This window comes from Trichomonas vaginalis, chromosome IV, assembly GCF_026262505.1.
Source record: "Trichomonas vaginalis G3 chromosome IV, whole genome shotgun sequence".
Classification (NCBI taxonomy): domain Eukaryota; phylum Parabasalia; order Trichomonadida; family Trichomonadidae; genus Trichomonas; species Trichomonas vaginalis.
This window is the reverse complement of record NC_067206.1, coordinates 1,268,471-1,293,356: the sequence shown is the minus strand read 5'-3', so window position 1 is coordinate 1,293,356 and position 24,886 is coordinate 1,268,471. Positions and strand designations below refer to the sequence as shown.

Genomic DNA, 24,886 nt, shown 5'->3' with positions numbered 1-24,886 from the left:
TTTTCGACAAATTAACAATCTACATGCAATTTACAGTTATTCTATTATCTAGAAATTGTTGAAAACCTCTTAGGACTAGAAAATTCTGTCTTCATCGATCTCAAAAACTTGGATTAGTGATGCAAACAGTTAGATAACTAGCATTTTATCAGTGAAGTAGACATTATTTAAGGTTCAACAACCTTATGCTTCTAAATAATTTTAAAACTTATATTTTATATGTGCATTTGTAAGATTATTTCTATTTGCTTTAACTTAATTTTGTATAAAATGCAAATAAATATATAATCGCAATTACAAACAGTTTTTTATATAAATTAATACAAATCGTTGTTTTTCTTCTTCTTTTTCTTCTCAACAAAGCCATTTTCTATCATCATCATGTCTTCAGGGAAGAAGTAATAGATAGTTCTATACAAAGCAACGATCAAAATAATAAAAACAGGATAAAGAAATCCAATAATTGAATGTTCAATGAAATAAATAGAAACAATGCAACCAATCTGCAAAATATTAATTGCCAAAATCTTCCATCTCTTGACATTTCTCAGCCAATGATTTGGTGGCAAATTTTCTGGTTTCCAAAACAAAGAAATCAAATGAACTAAAAGAGTTGTATTCAACAAAGTTATTGCACCCATGAAAGCCAAAACACCTGCAAATACAGCTCTTGGGAGTGTCATTATCTTTGGAAAGAGTAAAACAATAAACAAAAGAATATGAGATAATAAACCAGTCAATCTTGTCTCAGAAACATTGATACACAAAGAGGAAGGATTTCCTTCTTCATCATATTCAAATGTGTGAACACTCATTGCATGGATATGATGGAATGTGTGTATCTTTGATGCAGTAACTAATGGTAAATTCAACAATCCTAATACTAAATTAACAACAGCTAAAACTAAAATGTCTAAATGATACGCACATGGTTTTCTGAGTTTCATCTCTTCGCCATTAACTAATTTAGCAGTGACATTATGTTCTAACAATATCAATATCGCGGCACAAAATCCTAACAACATAGAAACAAAAAAGATTTTCGTCGAAAATCCCGAAAAAGTAACAAATTCTAATTTTCCTTGTAAATTATAAATAGAATAATGAGGAAGATTTTTGTAAACTGATGGGAAAACATAAGAAAGGAATAGAGCAACACCTATACTTGATATAACAGGAGCTCCATCCGAAGCAATAGATCTCAACCATGAATAAGTCATAGAGTTAAATTTGATGCGATTAATTGCAAAAGTGACAACAAAAACACATAAAGCAGTGAAAGCAGAACAAACTTGTATGTATTGGTCACTGGGAGAAAGAACTTCTTTGATGGAATCAAGTAAAAACAAGAAAGCGACAAAAGCAACAAAGACTTCATCAGAAAAACTCGTCACGTATTTGATGGCTGTTGAAATATTCGTCAAACTAAAAACCAACAAAAAGAAAGCAGCAAAAATAGCAGTCATCGGATAAATCTGTTCTAAAGTAAGATGTAGTGACTTCGCCATGTTTTTACATGCTTTCAAGAAAAGAATAAAAGCTGCAGAAGGACTCAAAAATATCATTGGTTGTGGTGAAAAAATCGACATGAAAATTCCAGCACCAATACAAGAAACTAAAACATGCCACGTATTCATGAATTCGCCTGTGTAATGTTCAATAGAAGTACCAAAAATATAAACATAAGGTAAAATTCCTAAAGCAAGGAAAACAGCAACAAAAATTGGTTTCAAAGAGAAGCCATCGCGCCAATCAGACCAATAATAATGTATTCTCCTTTTGAAGTCATTTATAACACCTCTTCCGATCTGGCAGATTGATCTACAACTGAATTCTTCGTCTTCTATTTCGTGTTTGTGGTGAAACATCATTTCATGGTTTAGCAACATTTGTCGATGTACCCAGTCAGCTCTTCCAATGGAAATATCGTGAGTAAGGTGTTCATTGACTTTCTCCATCGCTTGGTGTGCTGTAGCTAGCTCAATTAGGAAATCACTTTCTGATTGTTCGAAAGATTTTTTGATTTCTTTCTCATCATGAGAGTTCCAGATAGTTGAGTAGACTTTTGGTAATTCTAGTAAAACGGCTATTAAGTTTGAGATATCACATGGATGTTCGTCTGTAATTAAAGTGTAAATTACAAATCTCGTGAAATGCTGAGACATACTGCCTATTCGCGTAATGTCTTTGAATCTTGATACACTAATAATGCAATCTACACCTTCTTCAAAGTAATCGTGAGTATCGATACTTGATGTAATGATTAAAAACTCGTGATAGTTGAGAACATGCGTATGAGCACCATATTCTTCATTTGCTGATGTAAGGATGTTGCGTACTTCATGTGGCTTTCTAACTAATGGATGATTTACAAAATGTTCAATCATATCAGCTTCATAGTTTTGTATACTGAATTGATTTGATGGATTTTTGTCTAGAAAATATGTAGCGTTGCAAAAACTACTGATTAATAAGTCTGCAAGATGTGGTTTAGTCATTCTTGGAATATTAATGGTAACAAATGAGAGAGGATCTTCGGTTTTCATTGCATTGTTACCAAGAGCAAATGCATCGAGACCTAATTCAAGTTGTGGTGGAACTGATACAATATTAGACATATAAGCGAGAGAATCTTTAAGAGCATCAAATGAACTGAATGAAGAATCGGATTCGCTTGGTTCTTGCGTAATTTCTTCTAATTCTGTTGTAAGAAGTTCATCTTCATTATCATCCATTTCAAAAAAATAAATAACTAATTATATCCAAATGTAAGAGTATAATCTACTTCATATAGGTTCATCAAATTGATGAACAATAGCCCAAAATAAGTCACTTTTATATGTTTATTATTGATGACGTTCACGCATTCAAATCATCATAAGAATAGAAGGGAATACGGAAAAGATTTTGGAATATTATATGAGACAGGGTTTGATAGCACATCTTTAGATATATAGATGCATGTCGAATCAAGTTTTAGTTTTTTGAAGCTTATGGATCATTTTGAATTGGCATATTTATTTGATAAGTTAATTTTATTCGTCTTATTGCGGTTTCACCTCTACATTGTCTAGTTGAGAGAATCTTCACTTTCCCATAAAATTGTATTGACTTTTGAATTTGCGAAATCTGTTTATACTCAATTGATAAAAAGGAGATAAATATAGTCCAAGTAAGCTATTCTAAGTCAAATACCCAATTCTTGCTCGAGAATATATAAAATCGCGTTCTCTGAAGGGAGGCTTCCGACCAGAAAGCCCTCTCAATTTTTTGTGATGTTTACACCAAAAGTGAGATTCGTTAAGCGTTTTTCTCGTTGAATATTGAGTTTCCCGGATTTTAAGTTATTCATAAAGCTCCTCTATATTATACCCTATCTACTGATATGATTATTTTTGAAAAATCTCTTAAATCGCCCCGCACTGAATTTTATAGGGAAAATTCGAAATTTTCTAGGCGTTTTCTTTAACTTTTTTTACGGAATAAAATCCAAAAAATAATTTTTTGAAGAATCATTTGGGTAGAATACTTATCGAAAATTATATTTATTATAATTTTGGTCGATAAAAATAAGCGGATTCAAAACTGGCAAAAACCCTTTCGGCAATTTGTGGACGATTCCGAACCCCCTCATTTTTGAAATTTAATAAGAAAAATAGAATCTTTATTAAATATAGATTTTAAAAAACTTGGTTATAAATTACGAAATTTTCTCACTTGGGCTAAAAAGTGACAATTTGGTCGGAAGCCACCCTGAAGATCGAACAGACTCTGATTTTCCATTTGGATTCGAAATTTAAATAACTTATAGTATCTTCTGCAATAATGTACTATAAAATACATGTTCTCCCCAAACGTATTTTTTTTTCAAAACAATGAATGCTATTTGAGCTAGCATCTCAACGAAATATGAAACCTTTCACTTTCTTGAAATCAGTGGTTAAGTGTTTGACAACAATCAAAATCGATGATGTAAACATTTATAAATTTTGAGACAACTCATTGAAAAAATCAAATCACCGAAACATGGATGACTCCCCTATGATCGGAGATTACAAACTGATTCGCACTCTTGGCAAAGGAATCAGTGGAAAGGTCAAATTGGCCATGAATACGAAGAATGGTGAGGAAGTTGCAATCAAAATCATCAAAAAGTCATCATTCGACCAAAGACCTGACCTCAACCAGAAAATACAACGAGAAACAACACTGATGAAGTTGATTGATCACCCTCATCTTCTTGGACTTATTGAAGTCCTCGAATCTCCTAGGCATTTATATATCATTACAGAATACGCGTCCAAAGGAGAATTATTTGATTATTTGGTTGAAAAGAGATTCTTACCACAGCCAGAGGCCGTCAAATTCTTCCGTCAAATCATATACGGACTCGAGTATTTACACTCCCTTGGTATTTGTCATAGAGATCTTAAACCAGAGAACATTTTATTAGACTCAAACTACAACGTTAAGATCGCAGACTTCGGTTTCGCCCGTTTTGTCCAATCAAACATCGCAGAAACTTCATGCGGATCACCGCATTACGCTGCTCCAGAAGTCATTCGCGGACTTCCATACGAAGGCAAGAAAGCTGATATATGGAGTTGCGGCGTCATCTTTTACGCATTACTTGCCGGCTATTTACCGTTTGATGATCCAAATATTCGTACTCTTCTTGCCAAAGTCAAGAGGGGCGTATATTCGATGCCGAAAACATTCACAGCAGAAGCAAAAGCACTCATAAACGGCATGTTGCAGATCGATCCAAAGAATCGCTTTACGATCCAACAAATTAAAGAGTCACCTATCTTCAGAGAAGGCCTTAATCCAGAATATGTATTACCAGCACCACCACCGACACCAAACTTTACAGAGCCAATACCAGAATCTCAAATCGACGATCAAATCCTCGATATCCTTTATAAAATCGGTTATACAGACGCAGAAGTACTACGTAAAGAGCTTACAAGTGACGAAGCCGCTCTTTCGAAGGTCTTTTACCGTATGGCAACCAGTCGAATTTCAATCGAACAACTTAACTGGGACGGAACAGATACAAGCCCAAAGTTCTTCGATACAATCGAATGCGAACCTACCAAACAAGCATTCGTCAATGGTGTTGGCCCGTTCCACCGCATGACTGGCTCTCCACAATCGTTGACAAGAGATGGACCAATGTCTCTCGCTGTCAGACCAGACTGGGATGCTGTTGTTCCACAGGGAACAGATGTTCTCATGGACCAGACTCTCCAGCATGAAAGTATCGAACAAGAAGAGGCAATGTTAGTTTGCCAGAAAACTTGTAACAATTTGAACATGAAATGGTTCCATCCGGACGATTTCACGATATTCGCAAGAAGTGTCGATAAGGGAACATTCATTGAAGTGGATTCCTATAGATCGGGAGATGGTTGTGTAATGGAAGTTCACTTATGTGGCGGCTCGGCTGACATCTTCAATGCTTTCGTTGAACATGTCGCTGAGTTACTTGATCAGGAAAGCAAGGATGAGGAAAGCATTTAAATTTATGATATTTTAGTTGATAAGAGAAAATTATAATATAAAAACTTTAGTTAATACGGCCTGCTTAATATATGAACTATTCTTTTACGAGTGTTTTAAGAGAAAACTATATAGCGAATTAGCAAACAACATTGGTAATAAAATAAGAAATAATTCAGTCTGATCACAATAGTCCTAGTTTTAATTTTTAAATATAAGTATAGGAAATTATACAAATTTACAATATCCATTTTGAAATTGGTAATCGAGATCAGATTCTGTCATGCATTTAGAAGTTATTCTTTGATTTTTGATATCATTGATAGTTGACATATAAAAATCATAATTAGTTCGTTTAATCAAATTTCAGTTGAGGTTTTCATTTTACACAATTTTATTAAGCTCAATGAAACAAACATTTTGTGACTATAAAAATCAGGAACTTTTTTATTCAAATGAAATTTCAGCATGCATTCAATTTTATATTTGACAAATTATACAAATGAAAATATACCATAAAATTATTAATTTTCTTGGAGGGTACTAACGGCTCCCTATCATTCAATTTTCAAAGGATTTTAATCAAACCACCATTACGATGTATATCTATTTGCATCAAATAATATCTTTCAATTTTCTTTTGGTAATAATTTGACACTTTTATTCAATATTAATGACATTTATTGCTACCATTATAATATGTTCTAGAATTTAATTTTTGATAATTTCGAATTCTGATACAGTTTTTTTTTGTTCAATTTTTTTTGTTCAACAATATGAGTAATAATGTGGTCGATATTTCTGATATGACAAATGAAATAGGCAACAGAATATTAGATTTCAATGTTTCTCAAGCAATAGAAGAAGAATCATATGAAAAAACAATTGAAATACCGACACGTTACATGAATAAAGCTCGTGTAACTGTTAGTATACCATATTTACTCTCAAAAACAGCAAAAGAAGCCGTCAAAGTTGCTTTAAGGAGATTTAACGTTAATATTTCAGAACCCCATTTTATCATTTGCGAATTACCAAACGATGAATACATCTTTCTTGATCCAGATAAAAATTTACAGTCATACAATATCAATGACGACTGCTTTTTTAGCATACTCCCACAAACTCATTCTGTACGTTTTGAATCTATTTTTTGCAATAAAGAAACAATGGAAATGGATCTTTCAATGACAGTCGGAGATGTAGTTAAGAAATATCTTCAACAATATAATATTGAAATTACTCATGATTATACTATTTCTTATGAAGATAATGAAGAGTACGTAATTCTGATGAGAGATGAAATCTTTGGATCCTGCTTCATACCAAGTAGGACATTCAGAGTTTTTAGACGCTACTTTAACTTTACAAGAGAAGATCTGACTTCGGAATTTCTGGCAAAACAAGCTTACGAATCAATATTAAAGGCAATCCCTTATATGAATTTGTATCCTAATGACGAACAGATACAAAATTTAGCATACTTTACGTATTTAATCGATTACAATAATACAAGTTTGTCAAATATGCCTTCGGACGTCGTTGATTTTCTTCCACAAGCAAAGTCAATCGAAAAATATCGAAAGATGATTATCAAGAACTACTCAAAATTGAAAATTCCAACCAAAATAAATTGTTATCGAAATTGGATCAGAGTTATGCGTTCTATCCCAGGATTCGGAGCGTACATAGAATCAGCATACATCACACAAGATCCATCAGGCAAAAAGAGAACACAACAATGTACTGCCATCGCTAATCCCATTGAAATCATTTTTGCTACACAAAAATGTCTGAAAGTACGTGCAGATTCTGATAATTTCTGCTTCAGAATTTCATTCATGAACTTAAAATCCGTAAAATTGGATTATCGCGAAGTTATCTTAACTTATTACAACAGAAACAAAGACGAAAACACAATAATAGCCAAACTTGCAGATGAAGATATAGCAGACGAATTTTACAGCTACATTTCTGAAAATCACTCGATTATCAGAAAAATTTTTCAAAATCGCGCCGAAAGAAAAGCGAATGGTGAGAAGATTGAGTTTTCTTCATCATTCGAGAAGATCAATCTCAAGACAATTTCAAAGATTTCTTCCAAACATTGCGAAATTTTTTCTTATGACAGAGATTTTACAGGCCGACAGCTCGCAGAAAAGGCCGCGCTCAACTTACAACTCATTCGCGAGGGTGAAAAGAATCACCCTGAGTACGTAGTCTTGGTAATTAAGTCAATTAACGAATTCGAGTGGTTAGATCTCGACAAGAAGCTCTACGAACAAGAAATTTTCGACAACCTCATCATTCTCGTCGTAAATCCAATCACTTTGATCAAGTTCCATAACGCAAATTCATCGAAAACATTAAAAATCGATTTACATATGAAAATTGAAGACATTATCAAGCGTTTCATGGCAAAACTCGGTCTTCCTGTATTAGACGGATACGCTCTCTACTACCAAGATGGAGATAAGAAGATTCCTTTGAATCCAGAAAATTATATTCCTGGTCAATGCGATAATTACAAAGAATTATGGTTCCAAAGGAGATTGTACATGATTACTAATGAAGTAGCTAACTCTAGAATCATCAGATACCAATCAGTTAACGATTGTATGAGCTTTTTCATGAATAATGAGACTACAATGACATTAAAACAAGCAATTGACCTTGCCCTCATGTACAGACACGCCACGACAACAGATATCGATGAAGTCAAGAAGGATGACGGCTCTACAATCAATGCTTACGTTCCAAAATGGGTTGTTGTGCATGAAAATTCGGTTCACTTCACTTCTGACAAAAGTGACAAGTTTACATGGCAAAAATAGTTTACATGGCAAAAATATATAGGGTATTTTTTTTAAAAGTAGTTATCTTTATATATAAAAATAAAACTTTTGATATATTTGAGTAAATGATTTATTAATTTATTTATTTATTTTTTTTAAATCAAATCATATAAATATATATATATATATAATAGTGAAATAGAACAAGAGATAATTATTGATGATTAAATTGTAGACGAGGATAAAAGTTTAGATAAATTAATAAAATTAGTGTGGAATCAGACAAATTTCGGGTTGTTTGGGAAGGAATTGTTGGCTATGATGTACTGATTCATGATCAGTACATCATAGCCAACAATTCCTTATACAAAGTTCAAAAACTTGGGTGCAATCAGTTCTGATTGCACCCAAGTTTTTGAACTTTCCATTAACAATTGTTCAATCACATTTATACAACCCAAATCTATACCAATCATACTCTTATTCATACATCATAAGTAGTATATGTGGACGGGTTGTGTGACTTTTTTTGTAAACGTAAGAATTCATACAATATTGAACGATTTTGTATCATTTTTTCTAACATATGAAGTAAAAAATGTATGATTCTTACAGTTTTTATTCTTACGTTTTTGAATAAATCAAGATTTAAAAATTGACTTCTTACGTAAAATTAAAACTAAGTTAAATTTATTTTTTTATTTTTTTAATTCGTAAGAAAATGAGTGGATCAAGATTCGTAACCGTCAATCAATTAATGGATGCTCTTTCACCAATTCTCACCCATGTTAAACAAGTAGACGTTTATTTTGATGATTGCATAGAAAGTTTATATTATAAAGGTAAGTTTAATATTAAACCTATTGCTTTTGCATTTGATAATAAATTAATTGAAAATGCAAAAATTTGGGAATTAATTCCGAATATGGAATTTATAACAAATATTAATGATAAATGGTTTAAACAAATTCCATCCACAAAAGTTCTTTGTAAATTAATGATCAAAACTGAGGAAAAAGAATTTAACGGGTTTAAATATCATCCAAATAAAGTTTCAGAACTAGCAAATGAAAAACTTCAGAAAAAATTAAACGATAGACTTTCAAATGATCGTATTGAAAAAATAAATAAACTAGCAGAAGTTGCATTTAATAATGAAATATTTGATGAATATAACCTTGAACTCAGTGATAGGTTTTAAGGACCCAGGCTCAACGAGTCATGATTTATGAAATCAATAATTTGATTTATTCGCTCTTCAATAATTTCTATTCTTTTTGTTAAATCATCAATTTTCATTAATGAGGTGATTCTTGATTGAGGAATAGATTTCAAACTAATCACCCCTTTTATTTTTGAAATTTTGAATCCATCAACTTTAAACATTTTATTCAATTTACATGAAAAAAAAAAAAAAAAAAAAAAAAAAAAAGGGAGTGGGGCTTCCAGGCACTTCGTGCCTTCTAGCCCTGAAGATGTTTAGTATAAATGAAGTTTTTATTCGGAAAATTGTTAGTCTTCTTGGTCGAAAACATTATATAATGTTTCACTTTTCACAAATTATATATGTTTTCATGTTTTGTCAAGACTTCTTCGTAAATGTTTTGTCAAGACTTCTTCGTAAATGTTTTGTCAAGACTTCTTCGTAAATGTTTTGTCAAGACTTCTTCGTAAATGTTTTGTCAAGACTTCTTCGTAAATGTTTTGTCAAGACTTCTTCGTAAATGTTTTGTCAAGACTTCTTCGTAAATGTTTTGTCAAGACTTCTTCGTAAATGTTTTGTCAAGACTTCTTCGTAAAATCAGACAAAAATAATGTTTAGGTGAAGAGGTGAGATTTCACCTGTTTTTTCACCTCATTTCTCACCTCTTGAATTTTCATGAAATTTACACCAAAAATATATTTTAGGTGAAGAGGTGAGATTTCACCTGTTTTCTCACCTAATTTTTCACCCTCTTGAATTTTACACCAAAAATATATTTTAGGTGAAGAGGTGAGATTTCACCTGTTTTTTCACCTAATTTTTCACCCTCTTGGAATTTTCATGAAATTTACACCAAAAATATACTACTAGGGTCATTTACGAAGAAATCTCAACAAAGTCTTTACGAAGAAATCTCAACAAAACATAGACAAGAAAGTTCATGAGAAATTAGATGAAGAAGTCTTAACAAAGTCTTTACGAAGAAATTCATGAAAATTCAAGAGGTGAGAAATGAGGTGAAAAAAGAGGTGAAATCTCACCTCTTCACCTAAAATATATTTTTGGTCATTTACGAAGAAGTCTTAACAAAGTCTTTACGAAGAAGTCTTGACAAAGTCTTTACGAAGAAGTCTTAACAAAGTCTTTACGAAGAAGTCACAATAAACATCTGTCAAAAACCGCTTTTTAACTTCACTTAAAATGCCACGTAAGCTACGTAAGAATATACGTAAGAGGAAGAGAGCATTGAAACATCCAATAGTAAGACTAACACCACAACAACAGTTGCAACAACAAATGCTGAATGACCCCACTATGTTGCAACAAATGTCAAAATCCTATGCTTTTAAACCGAGTTGTTGGTGCACAGAGTGGAGGTTTAAGAGCGGCACTTTTAGCGAAAATGGCAGGCTATGGTGGAGCTGCAGACGGAACAGCATATAACCCTCAAAGTCAAATGAATTTGAGTTCACTCAAAAATCAAATAACAGATGTCAAAAAGTCAAACATAGACATACAGAAGCAAATAAGTGAAAACGAAAAGAAACTAGAATATGACAGACACACAAAGAAACTCAATGAGTTAAACGTAGAGAAAAAGAAGAAAGAGAACAACTGAAAGAACTAAGTACAGAGGAATATGCGAAAAAAGTGTCAGAAAAAGCAGCAGAAGTAGCAAGAATGGAACAAGATGTCATAAATTTGAAAAACCATACTACTCAATATAAAATACTGAAAGATGAAGAGATAAAACAAAAAGCCCTGAAGACATATATGGATAGCGATGAGTATAAAAAAGAAGTTGAAGCAAATGTAAAGGCAGAAAAACTTTTACAGTTGCAAAACCAAACCGTACAGTATGAAAACTTAGCACAAGAAAGTAAAAATAACGACGCGGCTATGCAAAAGGCAATGAAAAGCGCAGAATATATAAAAGCTAACAATGACTGGTTAGATGCCCAAGCCAACGCTAAAGCAGCCCAACTCATAGGGTCAATAAGGACAAAAATACAAGCGGATGAAGATAGTTCAAATGAAGCTTTAACAAATGCTGACTTTAAGAACGCTTTCGAAGCTCTTCATAGTAAGGTGAAACAAGTGAACGACTTCTCATCTGGAAAGAAACTGAAGTCTGAAGGTTTCGACAAAGAGTTAAGAGAAGTAGCACAAAATATGACGAAAATAACAGATGCAGCAACGAGACAGGCAGTTCAAAGTGCCTATGACGCCGTTAGAGCAACTGTTGTGAAAAGTCAAGAAAAAGAGTTACAACAGACCAAAACAGACCTAGTAAATGCTTTCTTAAAAACGAAAAGTCAGGTAGGACATTACGCTGCAGATGGAACATATGTGCCAGCTGGTGGAACTTATATACCACCAAACCCTCCAAGAGAAGCACCTGCACCAGGACTACCTAAAACATTTACATCGTCACATGGACATAGACACAGGCATGCACCAAAACCAACACAACAACCAACAGTTCAAAACCCTGCACAACAACCACCTCCACAACCAGCACAACAACCAACAGTTCAAAACCCTGCACAACAACCAACAGTTCAAAATCCAGCACAACCAACAGTTCAAAACCCTGCACAACAACAACCACAAAACAGAGCAAGGACATAAAAGAAGTAGAGAACAAGGAAACCAAGAATTTTAAAAATGCTTAAAGAAGAGTGTGGTTTCCCAGATACTGTTGACTTTAGTGACAGATATAAAGAAGCTATTGGAAAGTTCAAGGATGGAAATACTGACCCGAACCTATTTAGCTTTATGGCTCAGCACCAAAACCGGATATAAATCTCAAACCTGGAAAATACAAGCTCGCTAAGGGATATGATTTAATAGCATATCATCCAAATGACATGGATGAATTTACTCCGAGATATTTGATGTCAGAGCTAAATGACAATTCAACTTTCGTCATGAAACGCGTAAAAAATAGAGACGGAACGAAAGAACAAAAGCTTATGAATGCGGATGACGTAGATAGGGAAATTGTTGAAAACGGTCTCGGAATATATGAAATGCCAGCAGATGAGGTACAAGAAACTCCACAGGAAGAAATAGTTCAGATACAACCAGACATGGAAGAAATAGTTCAGCAACAACAGCTAGAAGAGCCTGAAGGAAACGAACAAGTCCTCCTTTGGAAACTAACTTCACAGAACTAGATGAAGATTTGGAACAGCCGAAAAATCTTGACCCTCAACAAGAGTATGCGGAGAATATGGAATATTTCCAAGAGTCTAAAAAAAATTCGGCTGACATAGTAGAAGAATATCGAAAAATGTTTGCCGACATACAAAAGACTCCAACATCAGATGAAAATATCCAGCATAGAATGGAAGAACTGAAAAAAATGTACACAAATACAACAACCCTTTTTACTTACGAGCATTTAACGTTCAATCTTCGGATGAACTCGGTGAAAATAAAAGGTTAAATTCAAGAAAACATATAGAAATGAAACATTGTTTAAAGTTCATTCAGAACCTAACCAAGATGGAAACAAACCTACTTTTGTTTCTGCAGACGATGGAACTACAATGAGATGGGGTCATAAAGCTAACCCGGATAGGTGGTTCATAAACTTACAACCACAATTCCAAGAAGTTGTAGACGCAATGGAAGTCAATGGTGAACGAGACATAGCTGGTATTTTAAGCGCGGCTTTAATGCCATTGAAAGATATGAAACATGCAGATATTTTGGACCAGTATGAAATGAACATGGCTGATGGAAATATAACACCTGACGTTCTAGAACATTTATCTCAAAGAACTACACAGAACCATAGAGATGGTATATTTGGTGAAGAGTTTAGAAAGAAAGTTAGGGAGAGCGAAGGAAGAGAACCTATTGTACATGACCTTGCAAACGAAAGTTTACAAAATGTCATAAAAACTTACTTTGCAGACAATGAACCGAGAATGGATGAATATTTAAGAAAACTCAAATGGACAGTACCAAATGAAATGTTAGTATTGAAAAACATGTTCCTTGACAAAATAAAACCAACTACAGAAATAAACGACGCAAGACTGAAAGATTGGGTAAAAGCTTTCCCATTCACAAAAGATATAGTTGGTAACATGGAAAGAAAACCAGAATGGCTACAAAAACATATATTTGGAAACGAGCTTATTCCATATGGACAGGCACTGTTTGAAGCGCTTGAACCGGAAACTCAGGAAAGAGTCATGCAAACAATACGCGAAGACTCAAATACAGACTATGACAAACTCTTTCTAGGATATAGGTTACCTGAGATGGGCGACCAGAGCCAAAAGGCAAAAAGGCATGGGAAATTTGCAACATACTACATGAACATAATGCAAAGATGCAACAACTTGAAGCAGAGGGCAATGAAGGAAAAAGAAGAGTTAAAAAACTCAGTCAGGAAGAAAGTAAAGCTTGGTCCACGTGGTTCTATTATGACATATAAATCCAACTATTCTATATTTTTACTCATATGAAATGTACGCCGCTCAGAATATAACGCCAACAGTTTTGGATGCTATGAATGGAAATGTTTCCGAATGGTATAACGAATGCGACAATGCCATTAGAAGGTCAGAAATAGTTCCTGGAACTTACGAATATACAACTGCTGTTTTATGGAAAACGTAGGTGAGTTTGGAGAAGGTTCTTCAACAACAGTAGATATTGCTTGCGACAGGTTTCATATAATTTCTATTGACAACTCTTTCTTTACGTGGAACAAGACATTGAAATAAAACCTTCTGCCAAGTTGTCTGACAAGAAAGGTTGCAATGGAATTTTCTATGTCGGATACCAATATGCTCCAGAAGTTTTCATGGGATATAAGATATATTCTAACTCTGACTTAGTTCAAACAGTAACATGGGCAAACTATGAATGGTTCGCTTTGAGAAACTCAGTACAACCACAAGCTAGAGAACAAACAGACCAGTATGCAACTATTGAGAAAATAAGAAGACTTGACCCTAACGTTCCAGGAGTTTATGTTAACCTTTCTGGTTCAGATGGAACTGCTGCCACTAAAGTAAAACTGAAACTTAGAGTTCCTTTGTCATCTTTCCTCATCTTCAGGTTTTTAAGATACTTGCCAAACTGGGCAGGAAAAATTTCTATCGAACTTACTCCAAGCAAAAATAACTTAGTCATTGCACCAACACAAGACCCATTCACTCTTACGAAGTAGTGGGACAAGTTCTGTGACTTTTGCAAAGACAAAGTTGACTTAGACTTTGGTTTCTCAAACCTCAACACTGAGTAAACTATACTATTTCAATGCTGCTGGAAACTGCTTGGGACCCAGTTAAGTTCACATGCGAAAAGTTTGAATGCAAGAGAATAGAAAGCAGACTTGCAGTCTATATGTTGGACCCAGATATTTCAAATGCTTTAGCTGCCAAATATATTGCAGTTCCACTTATGTTCCCTATACACCAAATATCTGTCAAAGACTTTGCAGGTGAAGTTGGAAACCAAAGTGCTGACCCAGGTGCAAGAACAGATATTGCCTTAACAACTGCAATGAAACATGCAGATACTATGTTTGTACTGTTCAGACGAACTATAAATGACTTCTTGTTTCTACAACCCTGGTATTAAATATCATATAAACATAGATGGCAAATACTATCCAAGAGAAGAATATTCTACAGTTGAGGATATGAGGTCATACAACTTGACATTAGATGCTATGAACTTTAACAACAACTTCACAACAACCATTAACCCTGAAATGCAAAGTTCTATTATGCCATATGTGAAAGTATGGACTCATACAGGAGCTCAAAAAACTCAATATACAAATGGAGACCGTTCAAACTTTTGGCTTGGCATTCCATTTGCTGACTCAGAAGACTTTATGGGTGGTATTTCAACTGTTGGTACTGTACAAATACAATATACTGGTGACAGAGACGGTCCAGATGAATTGAAAGCAAAGAAGTTTACAAAACCAATAGCACTTTTCACGGAAGATGCTCTTTTTGAAGATTCGTTCGATGAAACCTGCTGGGGCTCCTCAGATTGGCATAACGACAGCTTCCATCGAGCAGATTTTGGCAGCAGGTCAGTAAGTTGTTCTTGAACTGACTTCTCTCCGTCAAATATTGACAGTACGCCAGTTTTGACATAAATTGTATTATAAACTTACCTTTAGAAATATCTGTAAGTTTTGTTGTTATATTTTGTCTGCTTCAAGAACTTTCACCATTTCAGTTATACCAACTTTCTTTGCTTTATGAAAATATTTTGGTTCAGCAAAGACTGCTATTCTAATAACATTTTCCATTGTTTGTATAAAGAACTATTCTGTCAATGTATTTGTATTGTTTGTGTGTGTAAACTTTGTTCTGCTTCAATTCGAAGAGATACTCGAATACGTCCATCTTTTTATTCTAAGTAAAATGTCATTTCCGAAAAATAGAAGCGTGAGTGTTTCAAAAGGTTTAATGGCGGTGGCAGATGTGAAGTTAAATTCACCAACTCAAACAAACAGTCAAAGTGTTGTTGTCAATGTCAAAGAAAGAGATGTTGAAGTGGGGAAACCATACGAAGACGAAGATGGTATAACAATAGTTCCTGTAAAAGAACCAACATATCCTGAAGTTAGCAGAGACTTAAGTTCTGTTGCAGATATTCGAAATGACTACCAACAACTTAAAGACAAACTTAAACTCAGGAGAAGATTTGTCAAGCTTTGGTATAATGTTAAAACTTGGTCGAACACAACCCTGTAAAAGTGAACTCATATGTCATCGCACCTCATGAATTTTGAAAGAACTATTGAAACTTTTGACAGAGGCAGACGATATAAACATCAAAGAAATAGAACCCGACATTGCTTGCTGTGGTGTTTCATACAATGTCATTGACAAGATATACGTTATGAAAGGAGGTGAAACGTTGAACTTAAAATATAGTTTCCCAGACGTCATAAAAATATTTGACGACCACAACATTTCATTAAAAATTTATTTGCTAAGTAAATGGCAGAAGACATAGTGGTTTATACTATTACGACTAAAAACCCTGAGTCATATAATTCTATAACAACAAACTTACAAAGTCCTCAAGGACGGTATTGTAAACTAACCTTAAACACAATGACGACTAAAGCCTGTTTTGCTCTTTTGACACCAGAAGACTTTGTTGTTGTGAATGGTAAAAAAATACTTCTTTGAAGATACTTACTCAGATATACCACCAACAGGTTTTGTTGACTTATTTAATACTTTAAGGACGGATGTAACATGTGCTGCAACTAGAGCAGGTTTCATTATGTTTGGATGTCCGACTGAGTTTACTATAAACGATATGAGCTATAATACAAAACTTATTTCTGGTTTTTACTACCAACAGTTTCCTATAACAGGAAAAGGTGTCATACAAGGAATGTCTGTTCCATTGACTTTAAGTACACCTATTTTATATATTGTTTCAAACTTAGGTTCAAAGTGCTATTCGAATGTTGACAAAACTACTATGACCAAAAGATACTCATGCGTATAAACAACACTTTCTCTGCTGGTTTGCCTATTGTTCATTCGAATGCAGAGTTTTCAGCTTTAGTAAACTCAAACACTTTAGCAAACATAAACTTAACTTAGTTGACGCAAACTTTGTTCCTGTAAAACTTTTATGTCCTATGTATTTGTCATGACGGCAGAAAGTTTCGAATTGGAAGATGCAACCGGTGAAAGTATTGTATTACAAGAACAACTTCAACAACAAATAGCCAAGAAAACAAATGCACAACAAAGTCAAGAATAAAAAAAATATTTTTTTTATTTTTATAAAAATGTACAGAATAGATGTTTCAGATTTTTATGACTTCCAAGCATTCAGAAATATGTGTCCATTTCGAGACTATAACAAAGCAGTCGAGAATTTGAAACGTTTAGTCATTTATGTTGACTCTGCCCCAGAATGTTATGTCATGAAAGAATGGGATGTTGTCTTTAACAAAACCAAGAGCAACAAATAGTTTCAGAACAAGAATGTAGACAGAAACTTAAGAAAATAAAAGTCGTACAAGTTGGCATGAAGATGTTAGATGCTTGGGATATCTTTTGTCAAAGTTAGAAGATTTTTCAGTTCGTGGTATAAAGTTCTATACACCATCTCCAAACTTCTATTCTATCTTCACTGGATATAAATACGAACAAGTAGAATGGAAAGAAAATGTTATAGAAGCTTGGTTAGACCATGTCAAAGAAATTATATGCAATGGAAACGAAAGAGTCTATGAGTATATCTTATGTTGGTTTGCAAACATCTTACAACATCCAAGTGCTAAAAATGAAACTGCTCTCATCATAATTGGAAAACAAGGAACTGGTAAGAACACTTTCTTTACAGATATCTTATGCAAACTGTTAGAGGGCTATTCGAACCCGAATATGACAAACTTAGAAACATCTGCGGTAAATTTAACTCTTCAATAGAGAATATGAAACTTATAGTTTGCAATGAACTTCAAAGTATAGATACAACAAAAGTTTTGAACTCAGATGCTTTGAAGAGTCTTATAACAGACAAAGTTGGAGTTGTTGAAAGAAAATATAAAGACCAAAGAGTTTGTGAAAATGTTGCAAACTTCGTCATGGTTTCAAACAATGTTGTTCCGATGAAGTTAGAAAGTTCTGACAGAAGATATGTAGTTGTCAGAACGTCAGATTCTCATATGCAAGATACAGAATATTTGACGACTTAGCAGAAACTTTGACACCTAACTTTTACAACACTTGTTCTCATATTTCATGACATTAGATATTTCAAAGTTCAATCCAAGACAAATTCCATATACCGAAGAGAGACAAACATTGTTAGAAGCAAACAAGAGTGTATATGAACTGTTTATAGATGAGACTAACTTTGAGTGTTTAGATGAAAGGTCATTGTAGCGATGAATATAAACAATATTGTCAAGAGTATGGTTATATGACAGCGTCTAAACGAACATTCTTGGCAAATTCAAAAATCTTTTAGACATACAGAACGGCGTATATACAAAGAAAAATTTTTCTGAGTAAATTTTAAAAAAAATATTTTATTTTATTTGAAATGTACGCTGAGTTTGTTGGAGAAGACCGTTGGGAAACTTGTTTGTTAGATGAGAAATATGAAATTCACTGTTGTGAGTCATTTGAAGTCAGAAACAAAAAGACAAAAAGAGTTTTAAGCGAATGGAGCGAAATGACGGATATACTACTATGAAGATGAGTGGAAAACACTATTTTAAACATATTGTCATTGCAACTCATTTTTACCGAACCCTAACAATCTACCTCTTGTAGACCATATAAACCATATAAGAAACGACAATAGACTTGAGAACTTGCGTTGGGTCACATGTTCTGAAAACAATAAGAACATAGGCAAATTTCGAGATATTGTATTCGAATTTGTCGACGAACTAGAAGATGAAGCAATTGAAATTACAGACTATGGTAAGCATACGTTTGAGTTTTACTACTAAGCGAAGAACAAGACTCTTTCTACTTTTATACCGGCGTAAACTATAGGAAATTACAAGTATATTTTACTAAGACGGGCTATGCTCATGTAAACGCTAGAGATACAGATGGAAAAAACGTTCGAATACTTCTTAACAAATTCAAGAAGCTATATGGCATACCATTTTAAAACGTTTTTAAAAAAAAAATATTTTTTTATCCGATAGAAAAGATGATGAAATTCATCTCAGTCAACAAGTACATGACAGAAGTCAAAGAAGAACTAGACCCATTCGCTTATTTGAATGTTTACTTCTACCATTTTGAAAAGTCTACATTTGACAAAGTTTGGAACATCGAACCAGTTAAGTTTGCTATTGTGACTAAAAATGGTGCGAAATTTGAAGACTTAGACATTGACGGTATGTTGACAGTCAAAGAAAATTTTGACAGAAAGTTCTCAAAACTCGAAGAAGGTAAAGCATACAAACTTGTTATACCTTATGAACCAAAGAAGACAGACGACTATGAATATTATGAGTCTAAGATAGTTGAAGTTCAAGGTAAATTGGGTAAAAAGATTTTAGAGTCTAAGCCAGTGTTTGCTCCTAAAGAGGAAGAGAACATTGACATTGACCCAGAAATGTTCTAAAAATAAAAGTTTATTTTTACATGTCATATCTCACCTTCTCTGGAATTGGCTCTGGTTCTTTCTTCTCTTCTTCTACTTTCTTTCTTTCTTTTCTCTTTCTTCTTCTTCTCTGGTGGAGTTATGTCAAATTTGGCGCAACCATATTTATGTAAAGTTCTTTGTCCTTTAATAGCTCATCTATTCTGTTTTCTATTTCATCTTCAAGACAGCGCATGTGTCTTCTTTGCATTCTAAGAACTTTTGTTGGACTTCAGCTTTCCAATCGGCGTCATCTCTGTCAACAAGTCTGTCATTGACAAATTTTAAGACTTCTCTGCTTAATGTTTTATGGTTCTTGTCATATTCCCAGAAACAGAACTTTAGAACAAATTCCCCTTTCTTGTTTACACTATGTAAGATTTTATGGTCGACAGATGTTTTGCTGTCAAAAAGTTTGTCTCGAATATAGATAGCGAAATCGCTCGACATTTTCAAAAAGATAAAAATTTTAATTTTTCTAAAAATATGTTAGAAAAAAAGTTTGCTGACATTGACAAGAAATTTGAGAATGTTTTAAATAAGAACAAGAGGAAGTTGGAAAATGCTCAGATAAAACCCATACATGACAAGTTCTTATTTGCTCAGAATGGTATAACAGGTCTAATTGCACCACCTGGGTCGGGTAAGACTTTCACTTATCTTAAAATGGCTGCACAACAACAAGAACTAGATGAGAAGAACCCATTCTATGAGTTAGTTGTTATTTGTAGTACTTCTGGTCAATTTGACCAAACCGTCAATTCGTTCAAAGATATTATAAAAAAGTCTAAGTTAGTATGTATAAAAGACTCTGAGTTGTTAGATTGGATAAAGAAGTACCAAAGAAGAGTTTTGAAGTACAATGCTATAAATGAGTATATAAATTCGAAGTTTAAAGACCCAAATGAGGAAATGCAGAGAATATTAGAGAAGAAACACTTCAGAAACAAACAGAAAGAGATAGAATACATTTCGAAGAAATTGCAATCTTACGATTGGAAGACTTACCCTCATAGGTGTCTTCTTATTTTAGATGATTTCGCCTCTCATCCTTTGTTAAAGAATAGAGAACAAGATATGTGTCGAATTCTTAAGAAGCTCAGACACTTTAACATCTCAGTTGTCATTTGTGTACAGACAGCAAAGAGTTTAAGTAAGGATGTAAAGAGAATACTTACTGACATTGTACTTTTCCCCGGATTGTCCGAAGACGATTTCATGGAACTTATGAAAGAGTCCATGGCAGGTAAGTTTGACAGACATGAACTATGGGAGAAGTACAAAGTCATACAAGACCCTCATACTTCTTTCAGAATTCATATCTACGCAAACAAAGTTCAAATTGTAAAAAGTCAAGCTTGAAAAATAAAGAGTTCATTTACTCTACTTGTTTGAAGTTGTCAAAATACTCTGTTATTTTTTCCTTCAGTAGCGGTAAATCTTCTTTGAATGTAAGTATTGTACAACCTTTAATATCATAGTGTGTTTGAGGTAACGTATCTTGAACTATTTGTTTCACATCTTCATTTGGGGTCATTGAAATCGGTAAGTTTTCGCGATAGAACCAATTTCTGTCAGATTTGTAAATCTTAGCAAGGTCGTAAAAGCTTTTGTTGTTTCTTCTGACTAAATGCAACATAACCATATCTCTGTCTTCTTCATTTTCCATCTCTTCAGTATAAATCATATACTTATAGTTCTTTTCCTTTCCTTTTGGTACCGAACGTGGTATTCTTTTCTGAATGCTTTTGTCTTTTGCTTCAAGCTTGTTTTCCATCTCTTCACGTTCTTGTCTATGAATTTCATCTAACATCATGAAAATATAACAAGCATAGCGAGGTGAAGCCCACATTGCAACAGCATTTACAAGAAGTCTATGTACATACCAACCTCTCAAACCATTTGGCAAATTTTGACGATTTTCGTACGGAATCTCGACCCTCGGTTTTCCGAGGGTCGCAAACATATGAGGAAATTCTTCTAAAAGTTCTTTTGTCTGTTGGTTTTCAAACCAATGGTATGCTTGCTTTGTAGAACGAAGAGCATTCAAAATACTTTGCATTTGGTACATATCGTCTTTGACCGAACGAATGAGACGGAGTTGTTTGTTAAACTGTATGTACTCATATTCTTCATTTATAGCTTCATGGACTATAACTGTTGTTGTGTTCTCTGTTGTTGACATATCTGTCTTTACATACAAAATAAAAAAAATATTTTATAAAAAATTAGCGTTATTTTTTCTATCTTGTATAAAAGACCAAAAATAAACGCTTTACATGTATTTTTCAGCAACTTCGTCAAATAATTTTATAGCACTATCTATCTCATCTACTTCAAACGTTTCTTTACCTTTCGTGGGAGCACCATACATTTTCTCAAAAACTTCAAGCAGTTCTGTTTCAGCAGCTCTCATATCATTTACAAACACAACCTTAACTCTATTGACTGTACTGTCATATCTTTTAGTTATATTAAATGTTCTTCCTATCTTATATCTCTTTGTATTGAAGTCCTTCGGTTTCTGAACGATATAAAGTAAGCCTTCACTGCAACGTTCAGTATCGAATGAACCATATGTTATGAAATTATATCCAACAACTGGGTCAATCCAGAACAAAACTATTGGTATAAGACTTTTGTCTATGAGATATGCTGTAGTTCCATAGAATCTTACCGATATCAAAAGCTCAGGATTTCTTGTCAAAATTTTCTGACTAGAAGCATTTCTAACCCAGTCCTTTGCTCTCTTTCCAGATGGAGATAAAATGTCTGACAAAGAATATTTTTTGTATTTCTTTGAGTATCTTACGTTTAAATCACCAATTCTAACCACTTTGGTGTCATTGTCTATCTTTCTAACTGTTTCAAACTCAATGTTTAACATTTCTGTTCTTACATACAAGATAAAAAAATAAAAAAAATAAAAATAACTTTATTTTTTCTATCTTAAGGAAATTCATGAAATTTGGTCATTTTTCAGCAAAAATATATTTTAGGGTAGAAGGTGACATCTCACCCGTTTTCTCACCTCTTTTCTCACCCAAGTTATTTTTAAAATTTTGTGAAAACTCAACGGTTTGACACATGCCCTAAAAATTATTTTACTCAGAATTTTGTTGCTGAATTCAATAAAAATATATTTTAGGTGAAGAGGTGAGATTTCACCTCTTTTTTCACCTGTTTTTTCACCTCAGTTATTTTATAAGCGTTTTACATGAATTGTACGATGTATATTTGAAATCCTAAACAATTTCGTAGCTTCTATTTCTTCTTTTAGTATGTCAAATGTTTTAACGATACCGAAAGTTTCTTTATATTTCTTCTTGACATCTGAAAGAAGGAAATCGTCTGCTGTTGGATAGTTTTTGTTCAGAAATTCTAACATGTCCATTTTATTTTCTACCGGCTTTCTGCTTTTCTTTAAGTCTGCTGCGTTTCTCATTCTTTCTATCTCTTTGACGGAGTAGTTATATTTCCTATTGCTGCTTTACTTTAGAACATTGCGGGTTTATTTTTGCGTTAGTAATTCTGAAACCTTACTGCTAAACAACCAAGGCGTCATTGGTTGTCTTATCTGATACAGCTTGCGGTCTTATTTGTTGTTCCATAACTTTGCTCTTTATCTTTATCTCTTATCTGCCATACACATTCAGCAACTAACGAAACAAAAGTTGTGTAGGTCTTAAACTCCAGACTTTATATATGTCAGAGAATGTTCTTATATACATATCGCAGCTTTGTCATGACTTTGGTTTGCAATGAAAACCAAGGAATTCATACTTTACCTTTCGTATGAACTTCTTTATTTCTACTGAGTCAGTTTTGCTTTGACTTCAAATTTGTCGAATTCAGAATAGTGAGTTTTTGTTGTTGGATTTCAGGAAGTTTAGGTAGATGGTCATAATATCCTGCTTATTCTCATAAGAGTTTTTTTTCATTTGTTCATCTGTGCGTACAGTCTAAATTACTTGTTTAACAGTTTCTTGCTTTATCTCTGGATTTTTTGTTTCGAAAGTATATGAAGAAGGATATGAAGCTTTTCATCTCTATACATTGAAGTTGGATTCATAACTTAAAGATTTGGTGCTGTTGATGGTGCCTAACATGTTCTTTCAATAAAAATAAAAAAAATATTTTATATAAAACTAAATATATTTTTTTATTCTAGGAAATTCATGAAAATCAACAGGTGAGAAACAGGTGGAAACAGGGTGAAATCTCACCTCTTCACCTAACATTATTTTGTCGAAAAAATGGTTCATTTCCAATATTTTTGTACAAAACACCCAAGCTTTTTAACTCTTCTTGAGCTTCTATGCTATCTTAGGCGTTCATATTCTCTAAATTCTCTCTTTAATCTTCTGTTTCCCATTGGTCTTTCGTATGGCGAGTCTTATAACCAGAACATATCTCACGTTCATGTTTCTTATTTGTTTTTCATGCATTTTTAACTTCTTGTTCGAACATGGTTTTTGCATTTCTCTACTGTATCTTCAAGTTTTTCTTCATCTAACTTCTCATGAACTTTCTGTCTTATGGAGTCCATAATTTTTTCCAACTGCTATGCATATTTTGGAGAAGCCCACATTGCTATATATGATTCTAGAAGTCTTGGTCTACATACGTTCTCTAACATGTTTGATTTATCCGGTTCCTGCATGAATTTTTGGTATAAAAGAACCGCTGTTTTCCAGCGGGTTGGTATAATTCTTCACAAAAATGCCGTATAATACTCTTCCAGGACTTATTTTCCAAACCTTCTAAGTTTTTCACAATGCTGACATATCTTTGTTGCATTTATTATACATGCCTTGTCTCTACGTAAGACTTCAATACCGTTGTAAGTGCTTTTGTGATGGTTTCCGATTAGCTGATGTTATCGTGAACAGTTATTTGCTTCGACTTGGGTTTTCATCTGTTTCTTACAATAAAATAATAAAATATTTTTTTGGCTTAACGTACGGATCTTCGTTTTGTGCTTAACGTCGACATTGACTCGAAGACATTGTCTTGAAACACACGTCAGAAAATAATTGTCTCGTCGAAACAGTAGAATATTGTCTTTGAACAGTACAAATATCTAGTCTGAACTGCAAAATCTTTTGAAACAGCGAATATTGTTCTTGGAAAACGGTAGCAATTCCCTTGTTCTGGAAAGTACAAGTCTTGGTTTCTGAAAAAGTACAAGTTTCTGGAATTTTCACATTGAGAGCTCTTTTAGCGGAATTTGGTTCTGAAAAAGTACAATATT

General features: G+C 33.5%; 6 protein-coding genes and 4 pseudogenes across 10 annotated transcripts, besides 3 other annotated features; 7 read left to right on the top strand and 3 right to left on the bottom strand.

Annotated features, from left to right (window-relative positions):
* Positions 1-31: 31 nt before the first annotated feature.
* TVAGG3_0007650 (inorganic anion exchanger protein) lies at positions 32-2,735 on the bottom strand (the record flags this gene model as incomplete). The annotated part of the gene is made up of 1 exon (XM_001316236.2): positions 318-2,735. The coding sequence occupies one exon, from the start codon at positions 2,733-2,735 to the stop codon at positions 318-320; it is 2,418 nt and encodes an 805-aa protein (XP_001316271.2).
* Positions 2,736-3,236: 501 nt separating this feature from the next.
* Positions 3,237-3,754: a mobile genetic element.
* A 265-nt stretch (positions 3,755-4,019) lies between these two features.
* On the top strand, positions 4,020-5,641 carry TVAGG3_0007630 (protein serine/threonine kinase protein; the record flags this gene model as incomplete). The annotated part of the gene is made up of 1 exon (XM_001316237.2): positions 4,027-5,523. The coding sequence occupies one exon, from the start codon at positions 4,027-4,029 to the stop codon at positions 5,521-5,523; it is 1,497 nt and encodes a 498-aa protein (XP_001316272.1).
* A 622-nt stretch (positions 5,642-6,263) lies between these two features.
* TVAGG3_0007620 (Second domain of FERM family) lies at positions 6,264-8,419 on the top strand (the record flags this gene model as incomplete). Its single annotated transcript, XM_001316238.1, has 1 exon — positions 6,279-8,336. One exon carries the CDS (start codon positions 6,279-6,281, stop codon positions 8,334-8,336), a length of 2,058 nt encoding a protein of 685 aa, XP_001316273.1.
* Positions 8,420-8,575: 156 nt separating this feature from the next.
* Positions 8,576-8,736: a mobile genetic element.
* Positions 8,737-11,181: 2,445 nt separating this feature from the next.
* Positions 11,182-12,370, top strand: TVAGG3_0007600 (annotated as a pseudogene). Its single transcript has one exon. A coding segment is annotated over exon 1 (1,189 nt).
* A 1-nt stretch (position 12,371) lies between these two features.
* Positions 12,372-12,680, top strand: TVAGG3_0007590 (protein of unknown function, DUF4106 family; the record flags this gene model as incomplete). The annotated part of the gene is made up of 1 exon (XM_051219816.1): positions 12,372-12,680. The coding sequence occupies one exon, from the start codon at positions 12,372-12,374 to the stop codon at positions 12,678-12,680; it is 309 nt and encodes a 102-aa protein (XP_051104802.1).
* Positions 12,681-13,133: 453 nt separating this feature from the next.
* TVAGG3_0007580 (protein of unknown function, DUF4106 family) lies at positions 13,134-13,985 on the top strand (the record flags this gene model as incomplete). The annotated part of the gene is made up of 1 exon (XM_051219815.1): positions 13,134-13,985. The coding sequence occupies one exon, from the start codon at positions 13,134-13,136 to the stop codon at positions 13,983-13,985; it is 852 nt and encodes a 283-aa protein (XP_051104801.1).
* A 55-nt stretch (positions 13,986-14,040) lies between these two features.
* Positions 14,041-24,886: part of a mobile genetic element that runs on past the window's edge.
* TVAGG3_0007570 lies at positions 19,243-19,614 on the top strand (annotated as a pseudogene). The gene has a single exon. A coding segment is annotated over exon 1 (372 nt).
* TVAGG3_0007560 lies at positions 19,631-20,082 on the bottom strand (annotated as a pseudogene). Its single transcript has one exon. A coding segment is annotated over exon 1 (452 nt).
* TVAGG3_0007550 (protein of unknown function, DUF4106 family) lies at positions 20,545-20,994 on the top strand (the record flags this gene model as incomplete). The annotated part of the gene is made up of 1 exon (XM_051219814.1): positions 20,545-20,994. The coding sequence occupies one exon, from the start codon at positions 20,545-20,547 to the stop codon at positions 20,992-20,994; it is 450 nt and encodes a 149-aa protein (XP_051104800.1).
* On the bottom strand, positions 21,275-21,817 carry TVAGG3_0007540 (annotated as a pseudogene). The gene has a single exon. A coding segment is annotated over exon 1 (543 nt).